Source organism: Camelus dromedarius, chromosome 8 (assembly GCF_036321535.1).
Source record: "Camelus dromedarius isolate mCamDro1 chromosome 8, mCamDro1.pat, whole genome shotgun sequence".
In the NCBI taxonomy this organism is placed as follows: domain Eukaryota; kingdom Metazoa; phylum Chordata; class Mammalia; order Artiodactyla; family Camelidae; genus Camelus; species Camelus dromedarius.
In genome coordinates this window covers 39,470,369-39,487,478 of record NC_087443.1, presented here as the reverse complement: position 1 = coordinate 39,487,478, position 17,110 = coordinate 39,470,369, and the positions used below count along the sequence as shown (strand labels likewise).

General features: G+C 32.3%; 1 protein-coding gene across 1 annotated transcript in view; it reads right to left on the bottom strand.

The window, feature by feature from the left end:
* Positions 1 to 1,701: 1,701 nt before the first annotated feature.
* RTKN2 (rhotekin 2) overlaps positions 1,702 to 17,110 on the bottom strand; it is a 69,117-nt gene continuing 53,708 nt past the window's right edge. The window contains exons 10-12 of the mRNA XM_031461239.2: positions 11,625 to 11,790; positions 7,402 to 7,509; positions 1,702 to 6,163 (exon numbers count right to left, since the gene is read on the bottom strand). Coding sequence (XP_031317099.1) covers positions 5,631 to 6,163; positions 7,402 to 7,509; positions 11,625 to 11,790 — 807 coding nt within the window. The 3' untranslated portion in view covers positions 1,702 to 5,630. The remainder of the gene's footprint in view (positions 6,164 to 7,401; positions 7,510 to 11,624; positions 11,791 to 17,110) is intronic.

Here is a 17,110-nt window from a genome sequence, read left to right as displayed (position 1 = left end):
GTAATCTTAAAATTTATATGGAATCACAAAAGACCCAGAATTGCCAAAGCAATATTGAAGAAAAAGAACGAAGCTGGAGGAATAACCCTCCCAGACTTCAGACAACACTACAGAGCTACAGTAATCAAAACAGCATGGTACTGGCATAAAAACCGATATATGGATCAATGGAACAGAACAGAGAACTCAGAAATAAACCCACAGACCTATCATCAATTAATCTTTGACAAAGGAGGCAAGAATACACAATGGAGAAAAGACAGTCTTTTCAGCAAGTGGTGCTAGGAAAACTGGAGAGCTGCATGTAAATCAATGAAGTTAGAACATTCCCTTACTCCATACACACACACAAAAAAAACTCAACATGGCTTAGAGACTTAAATATAAGACAAGACATGATAAATCTAGAAGAAAACATAAGTAAAACATCCTGTAACATAAATCTTAGCAATGTTGTCCTAGGGCAGCCTACCCAGGCAATAGAAATAAGAGCAAAAATAAACAAATGGGATCTAATTAAACTTATAAGCTTTTGCACAGCAAAGGAAACCATAAACAAAACAAAAAGACAATCTCCAGAATGGGAGAAAATATTTGCAAATGATGTAACTGATAAAGGCTTATATTATATATATATAAACAGCTCATACAACTTAATAACAAAAAACCAAACAACCCAACAGCCCATACAACTTAATAACAAAAAACCCAATTCAAAAATAGGCAGGGGACCTAAACAAGTAATTCTGCAGTGAAGACATACAAATGGCCAATAGGCACATGAAAAAATGCTCAACATTGCTCATTATCAGAGAAACGCAAATCAAAACTACAATGAAGTATATATACCTCACACCAATCAGAATGGCCATCATTCAAGAGTCCATGAACAATAAATGCTGGAGAGGCTGTGGAGAAAAGGGAACCCTCCTACACTGCTGGTGGGAATGTAGTTTGGTGCAGCCATTATGGAAAACAGTATGGAGATTCCCCAAAAAACTAAAAATAGACTTACCATATGAGCCAGCAATCCCACTTCTGGGTATATATCTGGAGGGAATGCTAGTTTGAAAAGATTCATTCACCGTTCACAGCAGCACTATAAACAATAGCCAAGACATGGAAGCAACCTAAATGTCCATGAACAGATGGCTGGATAAAGAAGTTGTGGTGTATTTATACAGTGGAATATTACTCAGCCATAAAACAGAATAAAATAATGTAATTTGCAGCAACATGGATGGACCTAGAGATCACCATTCTAAGTGGAGTAAGCCAGAAAGGGAAGGAAAAATATCATATTATATCACTCATATGTGGAATCTTAAAAAAAAAAAAAAGACACTATGAACTCATCAAACAACAGAACAAACTCATTAAACAAAACAGAAACAGACTCACAAACATAGTAAACAATCTTATGGTTACCGGGGAAAGCGGGTGGGAAGGGATAAATTTGGGAATTTGAGATTTGCAAATGTTAGCCGCTATATATAAAAATAGATTAAAACAAGTTTCCTCTGTATAAAAAAAAAGGATATGTGTGTGTGTGTGTATATATTTATATAATTGAATCACTTTGTTGTATACCAGAAATTAACACATTGTAAATTAACTACACTTCAATAAAATTTTTTTTAATTGTTTTAAATAAAAAACTTAAAAACCTAAAGTTACATTAATGGATTTTTAAAAGATTACATTGTAAAAGGATTATCTACAAACATTTTAATAAGTATTAGTTATGCCAAGCTATTGACTATTAGTCTTGCAATGATTAGCACCAGCTATTGGGTATGTCTTTCTCTGTTTAACTTGACTTCACAACACTGTTTACTTCTATCAGTCTAGCCCAGGGTGGGTACCTAAAAAAAAAAAAACCTAGAAAATAGTTTCATATATCAGTTCTTTTAACGTTTAGAAGTTTCAATCACATGACCTTGGCTTCCTTACCAATATCTAGTACTTAAAAAATATATATCTTTTTAATCCAGAAGCTTGACCCACATTTAATTAAAAAATAAAAATGACAAACAATTCCAATTATACAAGTATGTCGCAGAAAATAATACACCCTACCATACATATTTTCAAATAAAATCTTGTCTTTTAAAAATTCAAAGGTAACACCTTTTCTAGTATTAACTAAGAGTATGTGATCCAGAATAAACCATTTTCATTATAACTATTATTAGCAATGAAGCAGTTAGAGACAAGTAAACATTTAAAAATAGTAATGTCTTTGAAATGTAAATACAAAAAGTCAACTCTATTATCTTCATTATAGTTTAAAACCAATAGAACACTGAAGACAACTATGAGAATACAAATGGTCATCAACTAAAGTTTAATTACTGTTCAATTCACTCTTTAAAAAGACAATGAGTTTTGATAAATTCTGACAACAGGACAGAAATTTTTCCTGCCAAAGCACTTCCCTTGTTCATGGTGCAGTATTCTGTCGAGTACGGATGCTCTTCACTCATGGTAACAAAGTGATTACATTCAAATAGCATTTAACATAAATTGCACCGAACTGCCCTATAATTTCATTTTGGACTGAATTAATTAACTTCTCTGTAGGTGGCTGAGGTGCTGAACATAAGCCTAAAGAAATACTTGACTGCTTAGCCTATCTTACATGAACTGTCTTTAAATCAAGGCAGCCTCCATTTTAATAAACAGTACTCAGGTAAAATACATTTAGTAGGATCCTAAAGGGTAAAGATAAGGCATTTATAAAAAATAGATTTAGTTTTCCACATACATGCACATCCATTTAAAAGAAGTAAGGGAGCACTGCAGACAGGGAGGAAGGATTTAATGCAACTAACCAAGAGTTGGCACGCCTGACGTTTTGAAAGACTGTTTTACCTTAGGAGGTGTACGTTTATAATAAAATGCCTTCTTTGTCCTTGCAAGAGGTTTAAATAAAGAGCTCACTACTTTGTAGCAATTAAAATATTATCTTAATGCTGCTGTAAGTAATTTATATCCCAGAGTTTCAAAAGTAATTTTCTAAGCTATTATTATCAGATTGTCAGAATTATAATATCATAAATACTATTTTATTATGTTTCCCCAATTATAATATTATCATCAAGATCTGACAGCTAACTCTTTTTTTTCAAGTTTATAGTCTTCATGTATCAAGAAACAAATTAAAAGGACAAACAAGAAATGTGAAAAGCCAGCTCATAAAAAGTTGAAATGTCTTTTATTACATGGCATAGTTTCCTCTGTCATAAACTTCCGGTTTAGGAAATGAGAGAACAAATTCTTCTTTTGACCAACTCCTTGACAAAGTGTTGTATTTTCAGATTTTTTTTTTTTTTTTTTACTGTGTAAGGAAGGAAAGGAGGGATGGAGGGAGGCTCAACTTTGTATTATACCTTTTGGGGCAAAGCGAACTAACATTTAATGAGCACAAAGTCAAAGGAACTACAGCTGAAGACTTGAGCCCGATTTCAAAGGCTTTGTAACATACAGTAAGATGGGCCCCTACAAACAGCCTGAATAATCTGGGGGGGGGGGAGGTTCTTCTTCAGGCTTCACCTAAATGGTTCTAGGAAGAAGGGCTTCAGCCTGTGTCAAAGTGCCCAACTGCTAAGTAATTTCTCTAAGAACAAATTCTCTTTTCTGTACAACTTAAATCCTTCTTGATATAATATGCATGAGGAGAAATGACAAGAGCATAACTAGGAAGTTTTAACACTGGTTTGTTATAAGGAAGGATTCAACTTAAAAAAAATAAAGAATGCTTAGATGCCAGTTTTCAGAAACAATTTTGCCTGCAGCATCTTCTAGCTCAATAACTGAGTGACACTGACAGTCAAAAATGCTGTCAAAAACAGCAGGAAGGTTTAAAAAATAAACAATTCAAACAATAATATCCTTTAGGTTTTTAATACATCATTTACTGAACTGGCAATCACAAAAGAGATTTACGAGAGCTTTCTAGTTAGAAAAAGCAAATTAATCCTACCTTTTTAGGTTTTCATACACTTGATTGTCTCTAAATTCTATCAGGCAAGCACATAGGATTTCCTCCTCATCAAATGCTATATCTATCCTGGTGTCGCCAGTCACAAGAGACCTTTTGTATCATTACTCCCTTCAGTCCCAATTCTTACTAGGAGTCCTAGGCAAACACAAAAGTAACCTGGCAGTTACATCATTCTATATAAACGAATAAAGACTCTGCTATCTAAAAATAATGAAAGGCTCCATTTAAATTAATGTTATTTTTTGTCAAGTGTTCATTTTACTTTGTAATAATGCAGTTCTGATCTAAATAGTATTCTTATGAGCTTTAAAAAGATCTCTAGAGATTATACACAGGGTGGTAATTTAATTCTTGTATTTTTATTTCTTGCAATGACATTTAGCGTTCAGTGTGATTTGAGATTTTTAGTGCTGTTGCTGACACCTTATGGAAATTGTTTTATTTTACCGGGAAATTCTGATTAGATTTTTAAAACTATCCAGTTCTTGTTTGTAAGAAGCGTAATTATTTTAAAAATGGATTTTTTGTTCCTTCAAAGTATTCATCCTCTTGCTATTTAATCCTCATTTGATTTCATTATTCTGTTTGGGTCACTATGATTAGTTGCTATGGAAATTACCTCCTATGGAAATGATTCCAATGTCATTATTGTAAGAATATGATTTTTAATGGCGAATATCAATAGCAGACATGAACCCTTACCAGAAAAGGAAATTTAATTAAAATTTTTTAGAAGGATTAATTCTGAAGATTATTATAATGGCCAACTTTTCTGATATATTTTTGAATCAGCCATCTGCTTTTTAAATAAGTATTAAATGAATTTTAAGGTGTTAATCAGCTACTCACTTCCCCAAATGCCAATGTCACAATGGAAATTAGTACCATGCATAGAAAAGTGGAAGTAAGGAACACTTCATCTATCCGTTCCCTAAACTAAGAAATATTATGCTTTACTTACAAAAGTTAATGTCAACAGGATTTCAGGGCTCATCAAGGAAACAACTTTGAATAGCACATTACACATTCCCTTTAAAAACAAGGAATTTGATATTCCAAAATTTACCCCAGGAATTTGAAAGGTCACTGAGTTAACTAGTGAGTTAAACAATAGATGAGAGCCAGTGGACCATTAGATGAGAATTCCAGAATGCTAAGAAGACATTTTCTTGGGTGGATTCTATAATTTGTGGTTTGAATAAAACTTTTAAACATTCCATTAGTATTAAAATTCTCACAATGAGAATATGGCTCTTATTTAACACATTTTAAATTACTAGACAGTCTCTCCCCAAAGAAATTTTAATGCTTTCTTCTGCCTAGTGCTTGTTCACTGGCTGGTACTAATTTAGGAATAAATTAACCCTTCCAACAATCGGGATATTGTCTAGAAACTGCCTCTTGCACTCTGCTGGAGAAATCACTTATACTCTGAGAGTCAGAAGTAAAAGAGAAATCCATTTCTTCATTATAAAACATTTTTCACACCTAACAGCTTATTAGTTATTGATGTAAATCACTATCATATTTGCCTACATAATTACATATTACTACATCTAGAATGCTTCTGAATTAAGCTTCATAGCTACAGATTTTGTTAAATGTTTTATACATTATGGGTTTTCTATACTTGTGCCTGCAACCATGATCTAGGGTCCAAAATGTCTTTGATAGATTTCTGCCTTGGTGCTGGCACTGGCTTGGCTTCAAAATTAGGTTTAGTGTCTGCATGTTCACCATCAGTTAAACTATTTTTCCTGGCAGGAAGATGTTTTCGAGGAGCAGCCATTGGTTTCTGTAAGTGATGCATTAAGGTTGATAATCTGGTATCCAAAGGAGAGGTCTGAGATATACCTGTTTTTTCCCAGTTGTCCTTAATCAACTGATCAGTGTTGTTCTGTGTTTTTAAGGTGAATGGAGCTTTATCAGAAGGAGGAAGGGGAGCTCGTCTCTTTTTCCCTTTCCCATCATGTAACTGCTTGCTTCCAGGAGATAATACCTTTTTCTGGACAACTTGATGATTACCATCAAAGAATGTGGCCCAAGGAGGTGGTGAGGATTCTTTATGCTGACCAATAAGGAATTCTCCATTCGTTTCTTCAATTTTTTTTTGTATTAAATCAGTTAAACTTTTAAATTTTATAGGTGAATCAATGCCTGTAATAATTTTCAGAAAAGATAAATGGAAAAAATTCAAAAGCAGTATACACTTTACCCAAGTAAGTTATTAAATAATGTTACCTATAATGGTCATCAAAAGCTGACTAGGAAAAGCTAATTTTTTTTAAACAAGTGTTTGCTTGTAAAAATAACCATTCCAATAAAACCAAGAAAATAAGGAGACAACACACTACACACTGCACACATACACGTTTATATGCCCAAGTATATCCCTAAATAAATGTGCAAAACTCCAGCTTTCAAAGGAGTGGAGCTACATCAGAATTTTTTTTCTCACTCTACAGATTATTTATTAAACAACTTTTCTTGGATTTAAAATCTATCCTAACATCTAGGTAAGGGTGGATTCCCTCTTATAAAACCCTGAACTGTAAACTGGGATTAGTATTCTTTCCAGAAGACCAGCAAAGTCTCTGTAACGGGAAAAACCCCAAAACAAAAAACCCTGGGGGACAGAACGAGGCCCTGATGCCCCTCTGGTGATAAGAATGCTGGATAAAATTCTCCTTGGGAAAATAAGAAACAGAGAATAAGGTCTATTACATGGTATTTTCCAATGTGTAAACTCAAATGTATAATTTTCAATAGAACATTTTAAGATACGTGTAAGTGCAGGGACATTGTTGGTAAAATACACTAGAATTTAGCATTGCCTTGTGCTTGTTCCCAACACTGTTCACCAAGGCAATCCCACAAAGATAAACAAACACCCTTCAAAGTGTGGGAAATGGAATATAAATGAGTCCAGAAATTTAAAATTTTCCAGAGTATTAAACTTAACCAATTTTGGGGCCGGACATGGAAGTTTCCATTTATTAATATTCATTTATCAACATTACTTTAAAACAAATTTAATAAAATACAGAAAAAATTACTGAACATAATTATATTTTAGAATTTGCAAGTTTACATTTTCAGAATTTTCATCAGCTACTCAGCTAATATTTATTTTCAGTGTACCCTTATTCATTTTGAAGCCTTAACATTTTTGTTTGATCTTAAGCATTCAAACTATGAAAAATGTGTATTCATTAATTTTGTATTAATTCATCTATTAAACATGAGTTCCTTAGTCTATAATCATAGTCTTTTTTCATTCATTTTGACTGTGCTCTGAAAATTTTAGCATTTTAATGTCAATAGAATAAGCTGCTTGAGTAAGGACAATGTTGTTTTTGTTACCCCGCAGCTTAGAAAAGACAAACTCCACTTACTCATATCATGGTAGACTGAGGTCGCCTCTTTTGTCAAGAACAAAGGTGGTTTCCGTGGTGACATAATCTCAATTTTCATAAGTTCTTCACAACAATGCTTCCATTGGCCTAAAAAAGACAGAAAAAGGCAGGCTAGTTTAAAATATAAATGTGAAGATGTATATTTAATTTTCAACACATCTTTTGCTTTAAAAAATAACAGTGAATTTAAAAAGCATTGCCTTAAAGAAGCCTAATACTACCCATGATTTCAAAGTTCACGTTGAGGCATAAAAGTACCCTACTTTAAAAACAAATTCCTATGAACAGACACTAGCTAAGATCTGTAGGCTACTAAATACTACTATTACTACTATTAAGTACTACTTCACTGAATGGTCAATAACCAAAATTTCTGTTCACAGCAAAAGTTTGTGTAAGTTTTCTTATTTTAAATATTAAATAAAAACATCCAGCATTTAAGACAGTTGACAGGTAAAAATTACCGAAATAAAGTTACCTAGACGGAAGTAGGAAAAAAAAAAGTGGTTCTCAAAAATCATTTTAACTTTGAAAATTTTAATTAAGAAGTAAGAATTGCCTATTTAACAATTATCTCTTCAAGATGATTATCATGCCCTTTCAAAAATGAGACAACTAGAAAAATGCTATATTTTCATTTTAGTAAAGATACTTAAAAAGCCTCTTACTATAAAGAAGATCACTCAAAAGTCTAACTGGATCTAATTTATTTTAGGAAGGACACTTTAGATAAAGCCATCAGGCACTCAGAATAACAAGAAAAATACTGCTGGATAAGTTGTTTCATTTATCAAGTTAAAATTTAAAAATGTGGACATTAATTTTTCTTGTAGTTAAGTTTTACTATGTTCATCTCAAAATAAAATTCTCAGATTTATTTCTCCAGAGTGAATGAAAAAAAAATTAACCTTTCTGTCTTTACTGTGGACCTGCATGCTGGGTAACAACTGTGCTAGAAACAACGTGTCCATATATTCATTACAAAAGTAAGTTGCTGAGGTTCACCATTCTTATATTCTATCTTACATCAGTAGAAAAGTAAATGTAATACACAAATATGCCCTTTTATACAGCTTTATGATATATATTTCTCTTTCTTTTATTATATTCTCAATCTCCATATTCAATACCCAACTTACTTTTCATGACTTAAAAGTTAAAGACATTTCATATTTATTCAAATTATCTATTCATTTTTGTGGCTTTAAGTCTAATTTATTGTCATATTAATATGGTAATATATGCATAAAATTTAATTCCCATCACCTTAAACAGTTAAGAAACATAAAAAACCTTTTAGCATGTTTTATTACAATGCTAAGTATAGAATACGGTAAAAATTTCAAAATAACCCACATAGCAATTCATAAAGGGGATAAAATCTTCAGTTTGAGGCTTCAAAGGTTGCTATGTAGAATTTTAATCTGGTAGGATCTGAGATCTGATAACTTATTCCTCCCCTCTACTTCCTTTTTTTAGATAAATATATAAAAGCCAGCCTTTCCTTCTAGTGGGCAGGAAAAAAAGGCCTTATCTAATGGAAAAATAAGGAGACACTTTAAACTAGCAAACATTTCTCTGTCAAATCTTAGACAAGTTATATAGTGCAGTATTTTCTCTGTATTGGTAGATGAAAGCGTTTCAATGTTAAACTGGTAGCAGAATACTAATACTGTTGAAAACTGGAAACATCCCATGTGTTACAGAAGTCAGAGGTATAAATGTGGTAAGTTCACAGGTCAAGATGTTACAATTAAAATACTGATTTTACCAGTAAATAAATTAGTATGCATAGGTATGCACGATGCCAATATGCTAACATAAAAACAAAGGCCCAATATAAAATATTGAATGGATATATTTTGTTTACATAGTATCCATATATTGAATATCCCACCATATTTACTGTTATAACATTCCCAAGTCAAAATGATCTGTTATGCTAAGCTGATTATTTAACTCAATGTTTATATTAAACATTTGAAAAAAAATTATCTTTGACCCACCACTCCTAGCTCTACCCTTTTTTGATCATCCAAAACAAGTGTTTTTCCTTTTACATGTTTGTTAGCTCTCAAATATTAAAAATTAGCTATTACCTCTCCCTTGCCTCCCAACTTCCACTCCTCAGGCTCTTCTTCCAGAGGCTAAAATACCTAGCTCCATTAGTGTTCTCTCATGATTTCTAATTACCTCACCCTCATGACTTTCTACTCTTAAGCCAAGACAAATAATTGAAATTTGCTCTAAATATTAAATTATAAATTACTCTTACTTTATTCTGTCCTGGATAACTATCCTCTACTTTGTTCTACACATCATATTTCACCGAAGTAAGAGACTACACTTATCACTAGGAAGGTAAAAATTCTAAAGTACAAGCCAATCTTTAGGGTAGTATAAACATTTTTCAACTTTGCTTCGTATCTTATACAATGAATTCTACAGAGCAGATGTAATATAATTTACACCTTAAAAAGATCAATTGGCAGATTTTTATCCCCAAAGCATTAAATACTAGAGTAGCCAGAACTGAGAACCTAGTTGTCATCATTTTCTTATTGCTCTGACAGTACAAAAATGTCATGAGATTCTTATCCTTCCAGCTCCCTATTTTAGCGGGCTAAATTATTTTACATGTTTTGGGAACTGAAAACACAGATCACCTAGTAGTAGGTGATACCCATACTATATATCACCTATAGTAGTAGGTGATACCCATACTATAATATTTTGGGATTCCCCCCCCCCTTCCTGTTTTTGTCTACGTAAGAATTATAAAATGTCAGAATCATTTCTAAAAGTAACATAGTCTTTTGTAAGACAGGCTCTAAGTCAGAGCATTCAGGAAAGCAGTTAAAATTTTAGCTGTCATCAGCAAATGAAAGGAAGTTATTGTCTTTTAAGTTACATACCTAAAATCAGCTGAAATTTTAAAATAAAGAAATGTAGTGTATGCTGATAAGCATGGAACAAGTATTTAAACATCTACTGAGTGCCTGATATTTAACAATATTTAAGAAATATTTAAACATCTACTGAATGCCTAAGGATAATACTGACAAGTCATAAAGAATCTATGTCATTGAGGGAGTCCTCTGGTTCCCTGCAGTAAACCAGAAACCTCTTCAGGCCTCAATTTTCTCATCTTTATAGCAGAGGGAAATAATTTCTACCTCACTGGGTTGTTATGAAAAATAAATGAAGCCATATGGTATGTGTAAGATAATCAATAAATTTAGTTTCCTTTTTTGCCCCTTCCCAACAATAACTGTAATAATTGACCAAGCCATGGATCAGAGTAGGCTTATAAAAATTAACCCGAGGACTGCAGATATTAACTATTTTATAGAGTTCTTGAAAACAGTTCATAAGAAGCCCTAAAGTATCTCTAGGATTATTCTAGGAGTTGCAGAAATAACTCTGTATTGTTTGGAAGTGGCTCTACTTAATAATTCTACAGAAAAGTATTCTAAAGACATAAAATGCTGGCTGAATTTAACAGTAGGTTTAGTTTGCTTAGAAATAGTCACTATCAATAGTCTATATTTTCAGTATACAACTTCAATATTTTCCTGATGATAAAATTCCTCCTTAAATTGGTAATATTAGAACCTCACATATTTTACATACTAGAACTCTATTACATTATATCACATTGCTTTTATAATCCATGCCATTGAACTGTATTATTGAAACTGAAAAACCATATGTGCAGTTAAAAAAAAAAAAGTCTTTGGATGATGTCCAAAATGATATAATGAATCTGGAGTTAATAGAAGGTTACACATAAAAATGAATCTCCTTTTGAACATTTCAAAACTTTAGGATCATCACTATCCTGAGAAGTGTTTTATTCCTCATATAGCTTACTATCCCTTTGATCAAACACACTGCTTTAAGTAGTTCAAACTAATATTTTGAGAATATGTGGTCTAGTTGTTTTAGGGACCTGAAGAACTTAAAAATAACAGGTAAGGATACTAGGAATTCAAAGGTATACTATACTATAGTCAGTCAGGCACTGGGGAAAGGTTGAGAGAAAAAAGCATTGATGTATCGATAATATACTATCACTTTACTCAAGAGTATGAAAAATTCTTGATACAAACTATACAATTATAATCTTAATATTTAGATTGCTATGTGCATCCTTTCATGCTACATGAATAACCTACTAGAAAATCCAAACGTCAGCTTACTAAGATCAAAGAAATGCTGCCAGAAGGCTTCCATCCACTTCTGAAGATCTTCTCTGTTTTCAGCTGCAAAAATATGAGTTATAGCCTGTCCAGCAACAGGGTTGATGACAGAGAAATTATGGATTGTTTTCTTTTTATCCTTATCCATTGCCCGAATTCTGGTTTCCTAAAAATTAAGAATAACTGGTGTTTTACAAGAGAATATTTCTGTAACGATCAAACAAGTATTTCATTGCTTAGCTACCATATTTATGCCAGATGCAATTATAATCTTATTGCTGGTTGTTTGAAATTTAAAATATGTAATTTAGAGAATTTTCAATATTCAACCTCAAACTTAGGTTTTTTAAAAAAATGCTTTATATTAAAAATAGAGTAATGTTTCAAAGTATGCTATTAACATAGCACTTATGTTAAAATTACATGACATTAAAACGACCTCTGTTTTGATCTCAGTTTAAGTAGGAGTTTGCTGTCTTTTATATACATCTTAAAATTTGCAATAAAAAAGTATAGCGTGTCATAACTGTAATGTGAGTTATGTTAAGTACATTGCTAACAGTAATAAAATAAAAGAATCAGTAAAGTATGTTTCTTATTCTAATATTCATGTGTAATATACAGTTATCAGTTAAAGCAGTAAAACCATAACTTAGTGTTCACTGCAGCACTTAGGCTTTCCTTTATTTTACATTTATTGCATACGGAGCATTCATTTACAAAGCTCACAGCGAAAGATTCATAAAGTAATACAACCTCCAAAACAGTAAAAATTATTTTTCAAAATAATGAATGCAACACTACAACAAAGGCAATGGTTTCATACATGTTGATAGTCTAAATCTTTTTTCTGAGTGGTACTAGATACGCCATTGCCGTGATCCTTCTTGTGTCTCTGTGTGGAAGAGACTATTCCCAAGTAACACACAGGTATGGTCATGCCATGTGACAAGCTGCACCTACGTGTAGTTTCCAGTGAATCATGAGGAAAAGTCTGGAATAGACCTATCCATTAGGCAAAAATAGGGATGTGGCTGTCTGGATAATGACTGATATTACATTAATCTAGAGCATACTGTTCATTAGAAATATAATGTGAGCCACACAAGTCATTTAAGATTTTCTAATAACCACATTTAAAAAGGTAGAATGAAACTGGTGAAAATAATTATGTAATAATATATTATTTTAAAATAATGTATTTTATGTAACCTAACATATTCAAAATATTATTTTAACACACAAATTGATAAACATTTTTTGAGACATTTTAAATCCTTTTTCATACTAGGGCTCCAAAACCAAGTCTGTATTTTATACTTACAGCATATCTCAACTTGGACCAGCGATATTTTAAGTGCTTGACAGCCCCTGGTAACTAGCAGCTATTGTACAGGGTAGAGCAGTTCTGAAGGAATATGGTTAAGCCTACTGAAATGTGTGCAGAAGAATATTTGGCTGGCAGTTACAAAAGCTGATTAAGACTGGGAAGAAATTTTTCGCATCACTGAGTATAAAGTGAAGAGAGGCTGTATGTAGAGTCACATGCCAAAACCGACATACAAATTTAATATCTATGTGGACATTACAGAAGTACCAAAGAATTTAGAAGAAAAGCTGTCCATTCTCTGAAAAACAGGTAACTATGGGCAGGTGAACACCATCTAGACTATATAAGAAGTTCTTTTCTGAAAGAAGGAACTCTTGTTCAATTATCACCTGACCAAAAAAACGTAAACTGAATAAAGTAGCGACACAACTTTGAAACTTTCAAGAATCTTCCAATATACAGATTGGTAACTTAGAGACAGTTTTACCTGTCATTTTTTAAGAAGTAGGAATATGAATGTCTTCAGAGGATTGTTAATATTTATGGTCAACATTGTAATTTTACCATAATACGGTCTTTTTACATTTCTATGTCTTAGTAATAAACTTCGTGAATTAATCTTTTAATGTAATTATTCATACAATATAGAAAAATGCTGCCCTAAATGGCATCTTTGGAGCCTAATAACGTATGTAATCAACCTCTTTAAATATGCAGCTTATTATCACTAGCAGAGAATGACTTAAGCTCTTAGAAGAATCTTTGATATGCTTCTCTCAGACTAATTGAAGGCTGGCTCAGTGAGGGGGCTGAGTTTAAAAACTCAAACAATAAAATATGAAGTATTTTTGTTTCTGAAATTTGATTCCCTCCACTCAAATCCACTCTAATACAAATTTCTGTCTACCTTTTGTTTATAAGATAAAAATGTATTCAACTTTTAAATAAGTTTTTTTCTGACAAACTAGACCATTTATATCCTTCTAAGAGAATATAATACAATAATATATAAACACTGTACACTCCATTAACTCTGGTAACCATAAATACTGCTAAACTTTTACAATACGAGAGGTTTTTAAAAGGTGCAAATAAAACACAGAATAGATTATTTGAATTAACTTCTACATTATATCATCCAAAATAATTTAACTAATGGGAATTTTTTTTCAACCAAAAAGCTGCATGTCAAAGAAAAAAATGATTAAACAAAGTTTCTCATAATGTCAAAAAGTTCATGCAAGCTGCTTTTCACTATGAGCAAAGTATCTATAACAGTACTTAGGACTTCACTTCCCAAACAAGGAATGGATTAGAAAACACAAGGTGAATTTTAGGACTATTATACAATGTACAGATGAGGTAAGTATCTCCCCTTAGCAAGGTACGAAAGCAAGAAATGGGTACTTTTGCCCCAACTATTTCCACCACCTAAAATGTTGCCTGGTACCCACTAACTGTTTGAAAAATATTTGATGAATAAATGAATGAGATAACAAAAGAACAACTCAGATAATGACAAAAAGTTTTACAGTGATAGACTCAGATCCTAGAGATAACCCCTAATCCACTGTTTAATTTATAGGTGAGGAAACATGTACTGAGATCAGCATTTCACCAAGGTCAGTTTCCTGTTTTGCTTCTGCTAATCCCAAACCTTTTAGTTGATTTGGGAGGCTTTATAGTTAATTTTTATTGATTTGTAGATAGAGTTGAGATTATTCACTGTGAAATTTTCATCCTTGGCTGGCTCTACTTTTGTCAATCAGCACATTTTGAACTCCAAAATCTTCCACTGCATGAGATGGTGGTTACCCAGAGAAGGCCAAGTGAAGTAAAAAAAAATATAATCTGAGAGTCAATTTTGTAATGAAATGTAACTCTGAAGTCAAATGAACGTTTCTTTAAGGTTTTTTTTATTATTGTGCATTAAAATTGTACTTAGAATCTCTCCATTGCTGTGGCAATGGAAAATTAATAGATCAGGACTAGATTTATGAATTGTTTCTTACCTTATTTTTGATTATATGACCTTAAAAGGCTCTACTATGTACCCAGATCACAGTTTCTAAATACTATTTCCTACTAAAAGGTATCAGAGCTCTTTAGAGAGGTTCATTCCCAGCCTTGGTCAGGAAATATATAGGGTCATCCTGGACTATCTTGTCTTTTCAGAAGTCAAAGATTACTCGGGCTGTATCAAAAGGACTCAAGAAGAAATGTGAAGAAGCTTCCAGTAGCCCAAGATGGGACAATCTGAACATCAATAAGATTTACAATGGTAACGGACTGATGATGTATGACATGTCTTTAAATCCACAAATTCATAATGATATTTAATAACTAACTCAATGGTCACCTTTGAAGGGTGCTAGGGAACCGCTTCACAGTTTGGGTAACTAGCATATAAATGCAAAAAACAATGCCTTTATCCTGTCTTTCCTGTAAGACTTGTCCCTCAACCTAATAGCTGATGAAGTAGAGATATCCCAGCTAATAAATGAAGAAAGAATGTTAAAATAGCACCAGTTTACAATCCCTAATGAAATAAAGAATCTAAGCAATGTTCAGCAGTGGATGTTAACATGAGTGGAAGACCAGGTATCATTATACACCTCCTGATAAAAGTACTAAGATATATTTTTACTAAGCAACCAACAGACCTAAATACGATTCAAAAAGAAAAGAAAAAAGATAACCTGAAGATGCAAAAAGCAAATCTTGGACTATGAAAAACTCTGTAGGATAAATGACCAAAGATCTTCAACAAATAAATTGTGTGTATGAGAGAGAGAAGGCAAGAGGGTGAATGAAAGCCAACAGATTAAGAGATTTAAGAGACTTAATCAATCAACTGCAATGCAATCCATCAACTCTTATTTGGGTCCTGATTGAAAATGTTGTTTAAAAAAATTACAAGCCTGGGAAATCTGAATACTGTCTGGATTTTTGATGATATATTGATTTTATATATGATTATACATTTTCTTAAGTATGGCAATTGTAATATCTATAGTAAAATGATATGATCTCTAGGATTTGCTTCAGAATAATCTTATGGTGGGGGTAATGTATGAGGGTACAGATGGGTTCATTTATACTACTCTCTGTATAGATTATCTTGAAATTTTTCAAAAAAACAATGAAAAAATAAACTACAAGTACAAAAAACTAAATGTCTACTTTCTTACCTATAATGCAGAGATAATACTTCACTCAAACCTTCCTCACAAACATGTTGTAAAGATAAATAAATACTTTGAAAGGTGTTCGGTCTAAAGTCTTATTAATCAGGGATGAAGACAAAACTGCTGATGGCTAAAAATAAGCTTTAGATCTTATATATACTCTAATGACAAAGAAGGCAAAACTTCTACAATAAATAACAAGAAATGTTTCAAGTATGTAAAGCATAACCATAAATTACACCAAGCATTTGGTCTGATTAGTATTAGTGTGATATAATTATTTGCAATTTATGTCAACAAAATCAGATGTAAACATCTAAGGAAAGGGCTGTTTAAAAAATATTTTTGCTATATTTAATAAAGGACAATCTGAATAGTCAACAGGGTTCATACATTAAGAGGACTAACACAATCAGAAGAAAATCTCATGTGCTTCCTAACAATTTTACTTGCTAGGTCCATGATAAACATAATGGTTAGAAGTAATTTTAAGACAACTTAACAAAGGACTATAACACCATCTAGCATTATTAACTTGTTTAGTATAGATTTTATTATTCATTAAAATGAAGTGATGCATAGTATTTAAATTCAGAAAAGACTATTGACCCCAAAGACCCACACTTCTTTTCCATTCTACTCCCCACCCCACTGGCAATGGATAAAACTTTGGCTAATAAAATGCTTTCAACAATGTATTGGAGATTCAGTGGCTCCAGTTAAGTACCCCTTATTGAGAATGTCTTGCTCAATAACATTCACAGGGAAGTTTTTTGAAGTTGAAGCAATCACTTTGAAGTAAATCATCCTTTCAAATTTGGATTGAAAAGGGGAGGGGAATAGCTTTTAGGCTTTTCTTTCCTTATTTCCACAGATGGCTCCCTCTGAAAATTAATGAACTGACTTAGTCTTACAGGAAATGCCATTTAGAAGGACAAGAATTATAGTTATAGAAAAGATCTTTTGAT